The sequence below is a fragment of the Alligator mississippiensis genome, chromosome 2 (assembly GCF_030867095.1).
Source record: "Alligator mississippiensis isolate rAllMis1 chromosome 2, rAllMis1, whole genome shotgun sequence".
Taxonomy (NCBI): Eukaryota; Metazoa; Chordata; order Crocodylia; family Alligatoridae; genus Alligator; species Alligator mississippiensis.
In genome coordinates, this window is record NC_081825.1 from 163,436,539 (window position 1) to 163,455,585 (window position 19,047).

General features: G+C 40.2%; 1 protein-coding gene across 3 annotated transcripts in view; it reads right to left on the reverse strand.

Moving 5' to 3' along the window:
• Positions 1 to 1,075: 1,075 nt before the first annotated feature.
• Positions 1,076 to 19,047, reverse strand: part of CENPE (centromere protein E) — a 73,343-nt gene continuing 55,371 nt past the window's right edge. For all 3 annotated transcript variants that reach the window (XM_059722350.1, XM_059722351.1, XM_059722349.1), the window contains 12 exons: positions 17,925 to 18,125; positions 17,689 to 17,835; positions 15,641 to 15,853; positions 12,428 to 12,529; positions 12,020 to 12,226; positions 10,398 to 10,619; positions 8,545 to 8,748; positions 7,183 to 7,295; positions 5,632 to 5,729; positions 3,926 to 4,088; positions 3,240 to 3,499; positions 1,076 to 2,092 (listed from right to left, as the gene is read on the reverse strand). In XM_059722350.1, coding sequence (XP_059578333.1) covers positions 1,995 to 2,092; positions 3,240 to 3,499; positions 3,926 to 4,088; positions 5,632 to 5,729; positions 7,183 to 7,295; positions 8,545 to 8,748; positions 10,398 to 10,619; positions 12,020 to 12,226; positions 12,428 to 12,529; positions 15,641 to 15,853; positions 17,689 to 17,835; positions 17,925 to 18,125 — 2,028 coding nt within the window. In that variant the 3' untranslated portion in view covers positions 1,076 to 1,994. The remainder of the gene's footprint in view (positions 2,093 to 3,239; positions 3,500 to 3,925; positions 4,089 to 5,631; positions 5,730 to 7,182; positions 7,296 to 8,544; positions 8,749 to 10,397; positions 10,620 to 12,019; positions 12,227 to 12,427; positions 12,530 to 15,640; positions 15,854 to 17,688; positions 17,836 to 17,924; positions 18,126 to 19,047) is intronic.

Below are 19,047 nucleotides of genomic sequence, written 5' to 3' on the forward strand. Positions count from 1 at the left end.
GAAGCAAAAACTTTTTGTAAAAAGACAAATCAAAATAGGTTTCTCATTATGCTGCACAGCTTCTCTCATACAGTCACCAAGAATCAGCAAAGAGTGAATCAAAGTGAAGTGAAGGCAGAAGAACAAGCAGAATTGTAGTAATTACTAAACAGTATAACGGGACAAAAAGCAACAGAAACTCTACCAACAAAAAACAAAGCTTTCTAATTCAAGGTATTGTGGGAATCAACCCAATAGCACCTTCCAAACAGTGGATTCCTCTGCAGAGAAAAGGGATACTATAAAAACTTCAATTGGACTCCTTTTGGCAGAAGGGGAAGGTTAGTTTTGGAAGTGATGTGATTGCAGGCACTTTAGGTTGGTAAGAAAAACAAAATTAAGCAGTTTCTGTTAAGTGATCAGCAGTAAAAGTGTCTTAATTTAAATTATTATCCTTTGATAAAAAAAGCAAGATCTTATGAAGGTTTGGTTCAGATCTCACATATATGTTCCAGATTGTCTAGTGGTTCAAAAGATAGCGTTAAAACTGTGGACATAATTTTAATGGTTCTCTTGCAATCATAAGTAGAATTTTCTCTGCCTCCCCCATGAAAGTTTAGATTATAGAGAACATTTGAGAAAACGGGTACTGCAGCCCATTGCATAGTTGGGGGCAGGCTGAGAAGTTTTATATTTAATGACATGGCTATAAAGCTGACAAGCATCTTGACTACTATCAGCAAGGCTACACAGTACACGGGGTTTATGTTAATCAAAGCTCCAGTGCTAAAGCATCAGTTGTTGGACATGTAAGGCTGTACTAAAATTGGCAAAATAAAACTTTGCATATTCTTTCCCCCCCACCTTTTTTTTAAATAAGAGCTGTATGCAATTTTGTTGGTCTTGATTCATGCACAGAATCAACTTTTCTAAATGGTAACAGAACAGCCTATATGATTACTTTATAAATAATGGGAATATTATTGTGGATTTTTTCCCCACAAGATCAACTAAGCAACCATTACCACTGAGACCTACCCTCTGTACCATCTCCACCTCACTAAGATTACATAAAATTATTGCCTGACAAATAAAATCGTTTAAACATTTAATACTTTATTAAATCAAGAACATTCTTAAATACCTGAGATACAAAGAGACAGACCCCCACAGATAATCACAATGGTGAGATATAGGTCAGTCTTGCAGTTTAGATCTGTAAACAAGCAGCATAAGCATTCCACTTCCTATTTCTATCTGTAGTAGATGGAAGCAGTTAGAAACTGATGATTAGCATTAAAGCAGCCAGTTTTCCCCCACTCTGTACTCACTATAGCTATGTTCAGGGGGGAAAAAAAAGTTCACAAAATTATTTTTGGAACCACAGTAGCCTCTACTCTTCATTTAAAAAAAAAAAAAATCTCATATCTGCACTTAGATTGCATGCTCCTGTAAATGAAATGCTAGCAGTTTATTTGTTATTTTTTCCAGACAGTGGTTAAAAGAAGTTGAGAATACAATTCCCCAGTCTTACAAAGTGATATAAAAACCAGAAAAACGTCTTCCACAAAGGTAGAAAAAAGAAGCAGAAAAGTAGAGCTCTTTCTATTATAACAGACTGAGAAAGACTGGTTTATGTTGGGACGGTTGTTGTAGGAGTGGCAGCATTAGTCTCCAAGACTGATAAGTTTCACAGTGAAAATGCAGTTTGGTTTGCGATCCATTCTATATTCCTCTTTAGCTTGCAGACTTTATCTTTGCCATCACAAGGTAAGTAATGAAGAACAGCTGAAGAGACAGCATTAGCTGGAAGTAGGCAACACCAGCTCTTAAGAATTGTTAAATCCCAAATACAAAAGAAGTGACAGCAAAGTTACCCCTAAGAAGTGAGATAATAATGTCAGAAGACTGTTCCCACAGTTTGAGGTTAAAATCCAGTTGCTAATTCTGCAGCAAGTATATTCTACATATGCAGTGTCTGGCTTTATTCACTGGCAAGAACAAGGAACAGAGCTTTATTGGGTTGTACAGTCAGGTGCTTCATCCTTTTCTGAAACTCCTAACCAGTGCTTATATTGTTCCTCTGTAGGCTCTATTCCTCCAGGTCGTGCATCTATACAAAAGGAAAAAGAAAAAAATAATTACAGTAAGTTAAACTTAAATTTACCCAGTTTAACAGACCCATAAAGAACAATTGCTGTCCCCCAACTAGAGGTTTAGAAGGCAAAGTGACTGATTTTGACAGCATGACTGGTCATAACCTCTAAATTCTAGCTTTGGCAAAGCCCAACTCTGATCTTGGCATATAGGCTGGAACCTGAAATTCAGCAGTGGGTTGAGGTGGAAGTGAGAAAGAGCCTGTATAGATACTATCCTGGAGTGCGTACATACACATTAACTTTCTGACAGTTAGAGTCGACTCAACTTTAAGAGTACATGGGTACGTGAAGCAGAGTTGACAAATACAGCACAAGATGATAATACAATTCCAAGGTGTATTATCATGAGTTGCATTAGTTAAGTTGACTTAGCTCACAAGGTGGCTGCCACCATGTCAAGGAACTGTATGCACATACATTCCAATGTGACCTAACTTAGCAAACTTAACTAAGTCTGCTTTAAGTTGACTTAGTACGTGTGTACGCACTCCAGGCTACCATCACTGTAGCCAAAAGCAGACTGACAGTGTGGATACCAGACTAATCTTAAAAAGATAAGGGGCTGGTGCCTGTAGAGAGAGAAGTTCACTTAAAATCTTTTCACTAAAAAGTCATATGGCTGGAACTAGCCAGTAGCCTTCTCTGAACATTCTTTTCTAGAATAAGGGAAATTAAGTTATATAAAAGTTTAGTAATAATAATAAAATTAAAAACAGAAGCCAAATATTTTGTCTGTCCATAATTTTTACTAGCCAGTCATTGACACTTATGTTGCAAGGAAAAGCTAACCCAACTTCCAGAATAAAAATACTAAAATTGTGCATACTAATCCCTTGGTGCACAGTTAGTAGGCACTTAACTATGGAGTCTTTGTGGCTCTTGCTAGCCAATCCTTTAACATCCCACTGAATAGCTGTTTAACAAAAACAATTAAAAAAATTTAAAAGCTTTTTCTACATATCACATTTACCCAAAGAACCTTGCCTGCCTAAACCTTTTTTCTATAAAGGGAGACAAATTTGTTACTGAAATCATTTTATGTGAAGTACACTATTTGCATGGCAATTCCTTTAACCAGCAGTGCAGTATTGCATAACATACCTATAAGCGTGCCTAAGCTGGAGTTATCGAAGAAATTTGTGGGGCAAGTCGGTGGCAAATGTTTTGGTGTATCCAAGGGCAGAATTGCTTGTGAATTGTGTTCCTTGGGAGAAAGTATTTGCTCTTTACAAGGAAGAGATGCTGTCTTCTTTGGAGACCTTGGAATCATCTCCTGAGAAACACCTCTAGAAGACACTTCTCTCAGTTTTAGTGCTCTTTCTTTCCACTTTGTAAGCTCCTTTTTCAGCTGATGCTCATTGCTTAAAAAGGAGAAAGATGAACAGTGAAAAAACCTGGAAACTTACAAGCTTTTTTTAAATGAAGGTTATATACTTTGGCAGCACTGGTGGGAAGCTCCTGCAACCAAAGATATGATCACAAGCATGACAACACAAGCTTCTTTACAGTGCCAAATGATTTCCTTGGTCTTAACTTAGAGGGATAAAGCCAGAGTAACTAAAATCTCCATGCCAGATGTCCTGTCAAAAAAAAAAAAAAAATCGGTAAACTAGACATACTATTTGTCAACTGAGGGAAGCACTTAAGAAGGAAAAAGTTGAGAAAAAGCTAGCTTCAAGTCACAGCAACAGTCATTATTGCTGGCTGGATTCACACAACGTCAGAGCCAGTGGACCCTCTCTCACTTAAATTTGATAAATGAATATAGTTAAATATAAAAAGCCTACCTTAGAAGAAGATCATTTTGCTTCTTCAAATGAAGATTTTCTTTTTGTAATTTAACCTGTTCAGATTTTAAAACCAGCATTTGTGTGCTCTGTACAATTCCACTGCCACCACCACAAGTAAGGGGTATTTGGGATGCCTGAGGAAGTTCTTTTTCTGATATAACTAGAAAATATGTATAATATTGATTTAAACACATTTATGGACAGAGTTAAGCAAAACAAGTAAACAATCTTTTCTAGTTTCTATAAAACTAGGAAATTATATTTAAGTATTCCCTCTTGTAGATTAAGGCTGCATACACACGTTCAAGTGATCTGGGAGAATTCTCCCAGGTTTGTTTCCCCGATAGAAAAACTTAATACAAAATGCCCAAACAGATTTGAATGCTGAGCCCCTGAAGAACAGAGCTTGCAGTGCTGCCACTGAGCAGCTAGGAGCAGCAGCGACCCAAACAGGGTGCAGGGCCCTGGGCAAATCAGCCATGTGGAGCCCCCCCCCCCCCCGCTCCGATCCCAGGGGCCCTGGACCTGAAGGGTGGGGTGGAGGTGGGGAGGGGTAGCGAGCAGCTGGACACAGAGCCACTGCTTTGCCCAGCTCTGCAGGGTCCCCCAAAGCATGGGGCCTGGGGCAGTCGCCCTGATTCACTCCCCTATCCTGAGACAGCCCTGGCCAGGAGGCCCCTATGCATACATCTCAGCATATTCTGCAATCTCCCTCAGTATGCTCAGAGACAGTTGGCAGCAGTGCACAGGGCACCCCTGATTGGCTAACCCAGGCAGCTCAGAGTCAACCTGTCTCCCTGTAGCTGGAGCAGTTGAGTTCAGCAAGCAATACAATATCTCCTGTGGGGACAGGGGAGGGGGTGAGGGGCAAGCAGAAGCAAAACATCCTGGAAAGACTATGATGTAGCTTCTCTCAGAAGCAAGTGTGTACAGACATATGCTCTCTCAGGAGAAAGTCATGGGAATGATTTAACCTTCCTTGTTCTCAGGTTATTTGTCTTCTGGAATAACTATTTTTGTTCTGGAAGAAAAAAAAAATCTGAAATCTGTATATTCATGGTTTCACTGCGAGAGTGGCAACTCTCCCAGGAGAAACTGAATGTCTGTGTATGGCCAAAGTGTAAACAGCAGAGGCGAAGCTTTAATTTATCTACATTGGGATTTAAGCTGTCAGTCACCAAATACAAAGCTGACATTTGGGTTTGTCAGTTTAATGTTTTTAACTGACAAACCCAAAGTATGTAGCCATGTTCTATCATAGCAGTGGTTAGAATTAGATGCTCATGTAGGACAGATTCCCACTTGCCTTTGACTTCACTAAAGCCACATGCAAACCATTTTATGCAAGCTGATTTTCTCAATATTCCACTGAGAAAGCATGAGGCCAACAGCAGAAACTAGGGCACAGGAAGTGGAAAGCAAGGCCTGCATCATTTCACCACTGCTGCCGATGCACTTAGCTTACAAGTTCTAAGGTACTATGATGTTGAGAATTAGAGTGGTGGGTACAAAGCATTTAACCTGTCAGCTATATTCTCTCATTTCTTCTCTCTCCCCCAGAGTCCTGGATCCTCTTCCTTAAACCAACTATAGGCAAGACATACTATAGTATTTTATGATCTTATTCCCACATATGATATTTTATACCTTAACTTTAAAAATATATTCAACAGATTTTTTTCATATAAAAATATATTATTTACCAGAAACATTTTGCTCTTGCTGTGCTCTTCTAAGCTCTTCTTTTAGTTTTCTTAACTGTTCCTCTTTGTGTTTTGCCAGAGCTTTTGCATTAGCAGTTCTGCATAAAGAATAAAGACAAATCTATTATTTGTGTGATGTGTTATTAGCTCTCATTCTGCAGCTTTAGTTAGTCTGTTTTGTTCCAAGAAAGATGTCAAATAACAGGATGCAAATATAGAAGGAACATGCCCCCCACAACCATATTTCTTCCTGAGAGTCAAATTCTCAGGTGAACTGCAGGTATTTAAGAGCTAAGAATTCATAATTCCAACCAAAGTAATCTATTTTTCCTTTTTCTTTTACTGTGCTTGAAAATAGCTCAATTTTCTGGTTGTATCAAATACTCAACAGGTCTTAAAAAACCCTATTATTGAACACTCAGAGTCCAAGAGCCTTTACAATCAATTCAGTTTTCATATATTCCTGAGCAAAGTCAGAACCTGAGAGGGGGCAGAGGGTGTGTTGGCATAGGCAAAGCCATTGGCAATGTGTTGGGGAGGCATGGGGAGGCATATGCCCCCCATATTTGTGTGTTAAATGGGGCAGAGGGCTGCAGCCTAGCCAGACAAGCACCAGGTAGATGCTACCTTCACAGCCCAGCTGGCAGGACCTGACATGGGAAAGTGCAGCAGGGCAGGGAGACACTGTGCTGCTACCGGGAGCCATGCACCAGCTGCACAGCCATGGCTGCCAAAGTGAGGTGCCCTCTGCCTGCCCAGCAGCAGCCAGGTGGTGGCGGTATGAAGTTGTTCCCCCCACTGCTCCCACTGTGGTGGTGGGCAGGGGGCGCCTCATCTTGGTAGCCATGGCAGTGTGGCTGGCTCAGGACTCCTGGTGGCAGCAGCATTACCACCAGGTCTCCCTGCTGCACCATGCCCTCCTGTGCCAGATCCTGCCCACTGGGTCAAGAGGCAGCTCCTGCCCAGTGCTGATTCAGCCAGGCTGCAGCCCTGTGCCTCACTATCAGTGCAGAAGTCTGGGGAGGGTGGGAGTATGTGTCCCCCCCCAATCCCTCCCAGTGTTGCCAATGGGCCTGTGTGGACAGTCCCCAAGCCCTGGCCTCCCAACCCCATTGCATATATCCAGCTGCCAGGGTGGTTCCCACCACCTTGCCTGGCTATTCACGTGTGCATCCAGATGTAGATGCACATGGCACCTCCTGCTTCTGATCACCCTCCCCCTGCTCCACCCTCCAGCAGCCTGCTGCAGCCTGGGAAACTGCCAGTCTGCAAGGGGAAAATCTGCATTTTTCTTCTTTAAAGGGAAAATTTCCCTTTAAAGAAGAAAATTTCCATAAATTTTTCTTCTTTACCGTGTTTTTTCATGGTAAACCTGGATCCCTGGTGATAGTGTACCACACCACCTCCACCCTCATTTTCAAAATCCCAGATCTGCCCATGTTCCTGAGGTATTTGAAACTGCACATGTACTCCTAAACTTCAGACCTGTAGCTTCCGTATACAGCATATAAGAAGTTAAGCATGTATACCAATGGTAATGATTCCACTTACTCCCGTTCAAAGAACTTGGATTGCTTCATTCGTTCCATGTCAGATTTCACCAACTGAGTTTTGAGATTATCAATTTCTTCTTTGTACAACTCAGCCCCTTTATTTAATTTAACCTAACACATTGGGTGGGAGGAAAAAAGTCCAGTGAGAGAAAAGTCAGAGCTGTTATTGGTTAAAATAAATCTCATAAGTATGCTGCACCCATCTGTTTCCTAGCCATTCAAATCTTGCTGAATAAGATTCTGTGTCAGAAGAGTTAAACTCTCTACATTACTAAGCAGCAACTGGTCTGAATGGCAACAGAATTAGAGTATTGACTCATGCATCATGTTTGTAATGGAGTTTAAAATGTAAATAGAAATGGTTTTTTGCATAGAGAAAAATTTTGGCATGCAGCAGCAACAGTGCCCCACCACTTAAAGTCCGCAGCTCATGCACACAATCATTTTATTAGGGCAACAACACCAATCGTGTTATTCTTGTAGATATCAGGGACAAATATCACTGCTTATACCCTGTAAAGTGCTCTGGATATCTCAGGCAGACAGCTTTCTGCACCTTACTAGAGAACAATTAGCTTGCCTTTATCACTGAAATCTATACAGAAAAGGCAAATATTGTATCAAGATAACCCTATGGCAGACTTGCACACTGCTATTTGTATATAATTTAGATTTTTAGAACAAAAAAATTGCTTAGCTAAAGGTTGATGAAGCTACGTGTATGCTGGCCTACTTTGCTTATTGGCAGTTTGAGAACTTTCTGAATATCTGTTTAACGTTCATGATATTTTTAACAATCTACTTCATATACAGGGCATACAGTAGTACTTGAATATTCTCAATACAAGCATTAGGCAGAAGGCAGGGCAGTGTGGTGCCTCACAGACTACTCAAGTCAGAGAAGCTTAAACTTTCATAGGTGACAATCTACTTCAGCAGATGTAGATATCTGACCAATGAGGCTTTAAACATGTGCCTTCTGCCCAACTTAACACTAGCAGAGCTAAGTACCTATCTCTATTATACGCATTAGGAACTGTACTGGTATTGAAGAATAAAAAAAGAATACAAGATTTAACTTAAAGTTCAAAATAATTCCCCTTGGGAATATTACAATGTACTCCAGCAAAGGCTATACTGCTAACTTCTAATTAGAAGACTTGGGGTAAAGCTCAATTCCTTATTGCTGGAGCTGAATCTTACACCATGGTGGTCCATCCTTTCCCCTTGTTCCATATCATATGGATCATACTAGTTTTCAAGTATTGCCTTGTCTTCACACTAACTCACAAACTAAACAAAAAAATTTAAATATTTTGCTTTGAGAGCTACCGTAATTTTACAGTAAATATAAACATACCTCAAGAGTCTCCTTTTCTGTTAACGTACTTTTAAGATACTTCTCAGTCTCATTTAATTTAGCATGAAGTTGGGTAAGCTCACTTGTAGCACTTCTCCTTTTAAGCTCTGATAACAAGACTGCTATTCTCTCTTCTTTCTCCTTGACATTTTTTTCCATTTCAATTAATGTATTTTCAAGCTTTTTGACTTCTGCTTTCATTATCTTTCAAAAGAAAGTCAATCAGTTATTAAAAGTTACTAGAACCCCAGTAGTTACACTGCAGTAGTGTTGTGCACTCTTGATGGTAGCTGCTGGGGACAAGGCCTCACTGCATACGGAAACTACTTCAGGTCTTCAGAGTTGTCTGCATAAAATCTTTTACTGATCTCATATCTTTAGGCAATAAAACAGGCTTAAAGCCTCCAAAAAACAGCAGAAAGATGACTGTATGCAAATAACAGCTACCCACCCTGCACTACAAACGGGAAGGCATCCTACCAGATATATTTTCATTTTTGCCCTGTAGGTCAAGTACAACTGACAGAACAAGGAGCAACCATCTCAAGTTGCAGCAAGGGAAGCTTAGGATAGATATTAGGAAGAACTCCCTCACTAGGAGGGTAGTAAAACACTGGAACCAGTTACCCAGGGAGATTGTGGACTCTCCATTCTTGGAGGTTTTTAAGACCTGGCTAGATAAAGCCTTGGCTGAAATGATCTAGTTGAGGACAGTCCTGCTTTGAGCAGGGGGTTGGACTAGATGACCTCCCGAGGTCCCTTCTAACCCTAATTTTCTATGAGTCTATGGGCATTTATATACATACCTTTGTCTGCTCTGATGCGCTGGATTTCCAGCGCACTGAAGCAGGCTCAATCAATTGAGTCTGTGATGCATGAGAGCTGATGCGCCCCACTGTCGCATGCATTCGTATAAATGGCAAAATGTGCATCAGTGCACAGAAAATGGAGGCAGTGCACTTTTGAACTACAATACATTGAAGGCGTTTTTTATTTTTTTTGCCATTTATACAAATGCATGCAACGCAGTGCTCTGTGTGCATGTGTACAAATGCCCTATGAGTCTAAGTATTTGCTCATTTCTACAGACACTTATGGTCTGATGCATCACCTACGTTGCATCATACACAACCTCAGGGCTAAAACAGTATATTTTCTGAAGTTCCTCTTCAAAATAAAGATGACCAGAGGGTGTTTTGACCTTATGCCAAAGTCTTAACAACCTTTAGATAATTATATAAGTATGTAGCCCAGTAGCTATCATACCATTAGAAAGCACGCCGAGTTTATTCCAAACCTTTAAATGTTAGTATACTGTGTACTACTGAAAAAAAAGTCTAAAGCTTCAGCCAAAATTTATTTTTTTACATTCTAAAGCAGAGGCATGAGCCTCTCTCCCCCTGCAGGTCAGGTGAAGGGCATGGGGTTGGTTAGTCTGTGGGCCAGACTGGACCCAAAAAAACTAGTCCCACACACTGAAGCCAGTGCACAGGTCTGGTCAGTCCAGCATGAGCACTTCATGCAGCAAATGCCCTTGACCAGCTTTGTGGGTAGCATGCAACAGCCCTGGTTCAAGTATTGTGCTGCATGAGGTGCACAGGACTGGCACAGGACGTGTACTGCATGTGGCTCCTACACCAGACTAGCCTTGTGCACTGGCTCTGGGGATGGTCTGGGTCAGACAGCTACAAAAGTTGAGTTGAGTGCAGTCTGTGGCTTGTATGGCAGATTTATATTCACTGCTAGCTTAGTTTATTCTTAGAGACTTTCCTTTAGTTTAAAAAAATATATTCAGCTGATACACAAAATAGGAAAAAAAAAAGTCTCTGATGTCCTTATTTCAGATTATCTACCTTTACATCTTGTTTGGTGGTTTTTAATTTATTGCAAAGTCTATAGTTTTCTTCTTCTAGTGCATGATTAGCAGTGCTACAAGGTGTGAGCTGTTCCTTAGTAGTCTTCAATTCCTGAAGCATGTCTTCAGTCTTTTCTTTTCTTTGATTCAGTTCTGTTTCAAAGTTTTGGCAATAATTGGCAGTTTCTCTGTCTATGTCCAGTAGAGCTTGAAAGTGTGGCTAAAATAAATTAAAATAGTGCAATGGATGTAATTATATGAAATTGACATTTTAGAAATAAGATGCTGTAAAGAAAAGAACAGATTCTAAGCAAAGATTAATTTGTGGATCTTGAGGATCTGGAGTTCATAATGTATAAACATGACAAAGGCCTCTTCATCCCTCAAGGATTCTTACAGCATACAAGTTATGATGAAATCAAGAAAAAAAAAAAAAAAAGATTTCTTGTTCAATAATACTGAAACAGCACAATTAGATCATAGTGAGAGGTATAATACAAAATACATTCTAGTAAGTTTCAGTTACAAGTTAACAGTTCCAGTTAACATTTATCTTACTTTTTCCACAACCCAAATAATTTAGATGACAGAGGCTCACCGATTTAAAGGAATGGCAGGGATTATTTCCTTTAAAAGGAAAGAGAAGACTCTAGGTTTAGAATATATTAATTCTCCCTAGATGCAAGTCTGATCTTCCAGAGATAAAAAGGACTAACAAAAGCATTCCACAAAAAAACCTCAGCTCTCTTCCTATTCTCAAAGTGAGGCAGAATTAAAATGTGACTTGTTTAGTTTAGCAAAGCTATTTAAACTTGTTTAAATTTAGATAGAATTTGTCTGCAAATATCAGGAATAGAAGAAAAAAAAATGCTATTCAAACTGAAGAACAAGGCTCTGGAATACCCTTTCAACCAGAGAGGAGGGCAGAATACCTAACTGCTTTGAAGACAGAGTTTAAGAAAATTTGAAATGAGGTTAATCTTGCATATATATATATTTTTTAAATAAACAGAACCAGGCTTTAATCAAACAAGATCTTTAGAAGTAGGATTCAAGAGACTAAAAAGAACCTTCTTGCAAGACTAGCAAGATGGAGAGAAGTGCCTGGATCAGGCCCTGGAGTTATGAACACATGTACTCCTAAACATGCTGAAGTTAGAGGAATATTGCCCACTATATTTTTTTTTTGGGGGGGGGTGGGGGGGGGGCGCAGCGGCACATTGGGAAACCAAAGCAAATAACCTCTTCCCAGACAAACCAAGTCTTTAAAACTTCCAAAAAGTCCTTGCTGTAAAGACTGATGTAACAAGAAGATACCAGAGTAAGCTAGATTCTTTTTTAACCCATTCAAATACCCCCTCAGAAAAAGGTAACATGTTGCACTTACAATTTATTTTTCTAAGACTGATATAACCATACTAAAAAGAAATCTCTGTGCATTCTTTAAAAGTGTTAGCATTCCTGCTCTCAAGTCTTTTAGGGCCTTCAATGTATAATTTTTCTTATTATTATTTTTAAATTGGACATCAACTTGAGAGAGACAATCTAGTAAGATCATGTAGCATAAACATAATTTAAAACAAAGGAATTAAAAAAAAAATCAAATTGGCAATGACTTACTTTCACTTTAGGAGTCCAGAGATTAATCATTTTTAAAAGCCTCTCATTCTCTTGCTTTATGCAATCTTTAAGTTTTTCAACGTCACAAGTTTCTGAACACATTTCCAAGAACCGAATTGCTTCTTGCCTTGCACGCTGTTCCTGTTGTAATTCATCCTCTAAGCCAAGAGCTTCAGTTTCCATTGCTGACATATCTTGGACAATTTGCTGCATAGAAAGAGAGAGGAATGTATCAGTTTGAAAACTAGTGCAGTGAAGAACATGAAACCTCTGTTAACATCAACTCAGGAGGTATAATTTACAATACTATTATAACACCTTACTTTTAAAAAAGTTTTACTAAATGCACTATTTGCTGTTTACAGAATGTGCAACACAGCCAAGTTTTAAGCATATTCTAAACTTTACCTGCTTTATCACTTCTCTCTTCTTATCTAGCAGCTCCATTTCACACTTGTTAACAGTGCCATAGTAGTTTCCCTTCTTCAGGCAAGTACGGCTGAACAGAAACTATTGTTGAGAACAAGGAAGCATCAATAGATTAGAATTAATGGTACCTTGCATCTAGATAAAATGCTAGACAGTTGTAGCACTCCATGGATCTGGAAAAACTAGAAGCAGCATGTAACAAGAGGTTTATTGTAAACAAATAAATCAAATCCAAATAATGAAACTCATGTCAGTTATTCCTCTGCTATATGACTGTAAACCTGTACCTTACATAGCCCCAAACCAGTGGTTCTCAACCAGGGTGCCATGAACCCCCTTCCCCTCCCCCAGTCAAGGGTGTACTGGTGCTAGTGCTGCTGGAGCCAGGTAAAAAAGTGCAGAAACTCTTTCTGTGCCTGAAGAAGGGTGTTCATACCCAAAGGCTTGCAAAGAACAATTTTCCCAACTATTTAGCTGGTGTAATAAAAGATCTCACATTTACCCAAAGAACCGTGTCTGCCCAAGCACTTTGTGCACAGCCAGGCTGGGAGGGGATGTGGCACACATGCACTCTCCTACCTCATTAGGATGCCCTGATGAGCCTAAAGCAGACAGCCCTTCCTCAGCTGTCTCATTCCCCAAGTAAAAAAAGTTAGCTTATAAATGAATGAAGAGTACTTCACAGGTTGTTTAGAAAAAGCCCTGTGGCCATCAATACAAAAAAAGAGCTCTCTGAACTTTGTGAGCAGCAACACTCTCATCCTAGTTCCCATGGACACTTGCATATCTGGATCTCAGGCACTGTCGGAAGACCTGAGCACTCTCATGCTTTGGATACAGCCCCAGGTCAGTGACTACAGATTTCCTTGACAGCTCCTTGGGATGTCCCCCTCACTTTGACTTTCAACTAGCCCTTCGAATGGTCCAGAGATGAAAAGGCACCCTTTGAAACCAGGTTCCCCCACCTTTCATGAGGCAGTGAAATTACTTCTATGAATTGCAGTCAAGAACAAGACTTAGGGTAGCACCTGTCAAAAAAGTGCATAGGTCCATTTAAGCCTAGCAGCCCACTGAACTTCTGGTTATGGCACACATTTCTACAGTGGCTACAGGAACTGGAAGAGGGAGTGAGCTACTGGGTAAGTTGAGGCATCACAATGTTAGTTCTCAGCCAGGAATGCCACCACATTAAAATAAATAAATAACAATAAAATAGGGAGGAGTGTCCTGACTAAAGAGGTCGAGACTCATTGTCCTAGACAAAATAGTCTTGCATTTTAAGAGGTAGTTTGATTTGACTAACACCATTTAGTCACATACCATGCGCACCTTTATCCTCCAGAATCAATCCTCACATTGGGGTGTTTGTTTTGAGTGGGGAAGCTGATTTTTTTTTTGCTGGCATAGAAGCATGCAGACACCATGCTCTAATGGCTGTCAAGATGGCTGCAACTTCTCTCCCGCCCCAGCAAAAAGGGGCAGTCTTTTATTAACCCTCTAACAGCCGCAGCAGCTATTGGCTGAGCACTGTAGCTTGTGCCTGAACGCCAACTGAAGTGGGTTTGGGCGAGATTTGTGGAAACACTTATTTATAGGAGCTTATATTAAAAACTATCTACAGTAAAGTAGTGACAGTCTTGATACTATCCTTGCAATGTTCTAGGACCAGCGTTATTGCTGTCCTGCCCCACCAAGACGTTCCTGCTGCCTCAACTAGACTGCTTCTAGGACGACTCACTCTACATCAGTCAGGCATGACTCTGGGGTTCCCCCCCCCACTTCTGGCTTCCAAAAACCAAGGTGCATACCTTATTTGGGGGTATGTGGTATGCAAGAAAATATGGTAGCTTTTGGCTATTAGAGAGTATAGAACTTTAATAGGCTAAATGAAGAATATGGAAGGAATGCATTAAGAATCATAAACATGAACAGCAACCAAAAAAACAAAACACATTATCATATTTACTTGCATACCACCCTTTCCTGCCAAAATTAGCCTTCCAAGAATCTGCTTCCCCATTTTCTACCCAGAACAGAAGCATGGAGATGCTGAAAGACAGTTCTGCTTCTCTTCCTTTTTCCTGCAGCATCTGTATGGAGGGAGGGGTGATGGTTCAGCAGGGGCAGATTCAAGTGAGTACACCTGCAGCCCTCCACTTCTCATTCCTACTCCATCCAAAGTTTAAAACCAGCTGCTTGACAATTAGAGTGTCATTTCTGTTCAGGAAGTACTGAGGAAGTCCCTTGACTTAGTGGGTCAATCTATTCTATACCATTCCTGCTCCATAGGTGTTAATAACCCTCGCTCCTTTTTAGTAATCTTGATGGTTCACTAATCGACTGTGCTGTCTAATAGCTATTCCTGGCTTCTTTTCTTCTATTTCACACGCCTACAGCCTGTTTTTAGCTTTTTTCCAAAAACTTAGATCTGCCCATGGTACCCAGTCTTTAGCAACAGCTACATGGCTTCAGATTTTGGCTGAGGAGACTAGAGCTGCTGAAAATTCAGCTGTGAAAGAGTTAAAAACAATTTTTGCCTCAGTAGGAAAGGGAGGCTAAGGTGAAGATTAAGTGCTCTCTCTACTCTGTGGCCATAACTAGTATATGAAAAGAACCTTTACGAAAAGATATGGGAAGGGAACTGCTATTTACTATATCGCTATATTGATGGACCTTTTCCTAGTGTGATGGGGATCCCCAGAAATAACCTAACTATTAAGGTCTTGAATCAAAACCTGCCACACTGCAAGACTGTGCAAGAGAAACATGAAGCTTTAGAGGTTTAAATGTTTCTGTTTTTCTTTAAAGAACAGAATGTTTACATAAAAATCCATCATTCAAATCTTGGACCATCTAGCATGCAGATGAAGTTCTCTTTGGGTAGTTACAGTTAATTGACATTCAGATGTAATACTATTAAAAGCAGCCAAACTATGCTCATAAGTTAAAACGGAGAAACTGGTGCTATTTTTCAGGACCTATGCAGTAACTAGAAATCAATTTGCATTCTATGGGCATGCATAGCAGGGCAGGATGTTTGAAAATGAATTCTCACTCCAATGTTACATGTTACTTCTTGGTCTAGTTACAACTACACAGTACTTTAGCCGCACCATTTGTAGAACGGTGGAACAAAGCAATGAAACCAAGCAATAGGAAGCCATCCAAACAACCGCAGTTTGTAATTTATACCTGAAGTTTCTTCAATAAGCTCTGGAGATAACTGCTTATTCTCTCATTTTCAGTTTGAAGTCTTTTAACTTGTTTAGCTGGTTCAGATGAAAGCTGTTTTAGAATCAGGTCTATCTGTTCTTTCTGACTGTTGAGCTGACTCTCCAGATTAAGAGACATTGTAGTGAAACAATCATATCTCTTCTCCATCTTTGGGAATTTCTCCAAAAGTAACTATGTTAAAAACAGAAAACAAAACTCAACAAAAAAAAAAAAGACAAAAACAAAACCGGATTCAGGAATAATATAAACATTAAGAAAAGATCAAAGCCACCAGCCTGATGCTCTCAATGAAATGTATAGGTTTTAAGCACAAAGAAAACTAAGTTCAGCCATTACTTACCTCATGGGATAGACAAATGTGATAATACAAGACCTAAAAGGGACACCTGATGAAATCGGGTAGCAGATTTAGAAACTAGGGCTGGGCAGGTTGTAATAAAACTGTGGAACTTGTTACCACAAGATGTTGAGAGAGGCTTTAAAAAAAAATGATGTAGCCAAGTTTAAATAATTAAGTGGACTGGAGACATTCCTGAAGAAAAAGGTCCACCAGGAGCTATTAAACATCCTCTGGCTCAGGACATCCCTAAGGCTTTTTTTTACTAGGAACTGGGAATGTGTGGCAAGGAATGAATCACATACACATGTCCCGTTTCTTAAACACTTCCCATAAAGCAAATGATACTTTCCACTGTTGGGAGACAATACTAAGCTAGACAGACCTGCGGTCTGATCTAGTTTGGCAGTTTTTATATTTAATGCCATCGGGAGAGACAGCAATTTAGCAATTCTTAGAAAAAGCAAACCCAGACTAAACTCATATGCTTTCAAATAAACTCTTAAGTTTTTTCTTCATAAGTTTAGAAGATGTTGCAAGTCTTTACCTAATACTCTATCTGCTGTACTATCAAAAGTATCCTGTATGTTTCATGAAAAACCAAACCTCTTCCTTGGCTCGTTAGAAAGATAGATTCTCCAGTGCTTCATACTTCCCTCCCCCATGAGGAATCTCCAATAATACCATACTTGTTTGAATCTAAGACTACCCTGAATTTAAGATGATTCCCCAATAAACAGATTCTATACATGGAAAATGTATAAGTGTTATAATTTTTCATGTAGAGAATCTAATTATTGGAAGGTTGTCTTTAATTCATCCCCTACACTGTTGCAGTGGGGCAGACAGTGGGGGAACAGATGGTATGCAGAGGTCAAGCAGCTTGTCCCCTGCTTATCGCCTGCTTCCCTACCCCCCCTCCCCGTAGCCTCAGCCTCCACTTCCTTATCTCTCTTCTCTGCACTCCCCCTCCCCTTGCTCTGTGGCTCTGTCTCAGTTCCAGCCCGGTGCACCAATCCTGGCCCTAGCCCAGAGGTGGGAAAGGAGAGGGGGCAGGTGAGGGAGCAGAGGCTGTATGGGGAAGTGGGTGAAAAAAAAAAAAAAGGAAGGCAGGGTTCAGAGGTGGCAGGGGGCAAGCAGGCAGCAGCTGCAGTCCTGACCCTGGGTAAGGGGGCTAGAGTAGGGTTGGGCAAAATACATTCCACAGAGGGTCTTTGTCCAACCTGCAATAGGTCCCTCTGTCCCCTAGCCCAGGCACAGTCCAGCTGTGGCACATGCTGCTGCCCCAGCTCCTTTTTGCTGCTGGCCCCAAACCCATGGTACCAGCGGAGATGTGTGCTGCACAGCTGTGACCCTGCCAACCCCATGCCTGCTCTGGGCTCGCCCACCCCGGCTCAGCAGCAATGGCACAGGACAAAACTCTTGCTCAGCCCAGGGAAAAGACGGCCCCTCCCCCTGCTAGCAGTTTCCTGCTGCAGCTGTCTGGACCCCACATAGGGCTCCCCTGTGTCTGCTTTGTGCTGCTACCACTGCCCCATGCTGTGCTTGTTAGCCATCCCTGGTTTAGACGAAGATGATTCTGTCTTGTGAGACTGGGCTAGATTACCCTCTTGAGGTTCCTTCCAGCCCTATTTTGTAGTTTCACATCTATTAACTTACTGATATTTACCTTTACTTCCAAAGCTTTTGCCTCCAAGCTGTCAGAATGAATCTGTTCTTCATTATCTGGTAGATTTGATTGAACTGCCACATCATTCAGTTTTTTCTGTTTTAATTGGTCTAAGGCAAGTTCCAACTTTTCATTTGTTTCATTGCACTGAAAAAACCCATGTGCAGAAGCATCAGTTAAAACCTATTTTTTTTATACTAATGACTCCTGTTAGCATAAAAATATTTGTAACCAACCATGTTAATAGCTTTCTGCAGGTCAGTCTTTAGTTGGTCTCTCTCAGATGTGATACCTTCAAGTATTTTTTGAAGCTCATCTTTTTCTTGATTCATTGATGAAATCTGTTCTTGAAGTTTAAGTGAAATATTGTTTTTTTCAGCTAATAACTGATCTCTTTCACAAGAGATATTGGTCAGTGCATCAGTTAATAGATGGATCTATAGAAAAAGTTAATACAAGATTACTATTAACTGGTCCCATTTTGTAATTTTTCATGCAAAGCATTTTCACAAGTAAATCAAATATGGAAGAGGAACCACAGTTTCTAACACAGTCAAACTATTCTAATGTAGCTATTTGCAAGATAATTAGAAAGAGACATTTTGGAAGTGAGCTTTTCCTCCCCAGAAGCATCAGAGTAAGAATTAGAGGTAATTATGCTTACATTAGCATTTCAATTTTGCAGACTTAGTTTTAAACCTCAAGTAGGGTCACCAGGGAAATGAGAGATGAAAATAGTTGGTCTAGTGCAGAGCTGTCCAGCTTGAACAGCAAGGAGCCGTGGGCTTTCCCATGTCACACTGCATGGGCTGCACACTATGCCATGACTGCAGCAGCCCCTTGGCCCACAGAGACAGGGGGAGGAAGCAGAAACTGTTTTTTGTAGTTTTATTGTCCTCTTATCTATTGTAATGACGAAGATAAACACAATTCCAAGAATATTTGCAATATCTTTGCAGGAGACAAAAAATGTAGCTTAACTGTTAAAGGTTCAAAATGCAGCCAAAATTGGCAAAACCCCCCAAAATTATTGGGAAGCCGAAACAATATTGCAGTTATCTTTAATTAACCAGTTCTTCTATTGAGTACCAAAATCCACAGAGGTTTGAAGATGCTTAGAATAGATAAAAAAAACCCCCAAAAATGTATTTAGGCCAGTTTTTTTTTTCCTTTTACATTATGGCTTATAAAAATTTGAATGACAAAGATAAGAACATGGAAGTCCCATTAAGTTTTTGTTTTCATAAGGAAGTGTACTTTAGAATACTGTATTTACTAGAATAGATGACTACCCGGGTTATAAAAGACTCCCCCCAAATAATTAAATTATATGAAAACAAATTTATAAAATTTGTTATA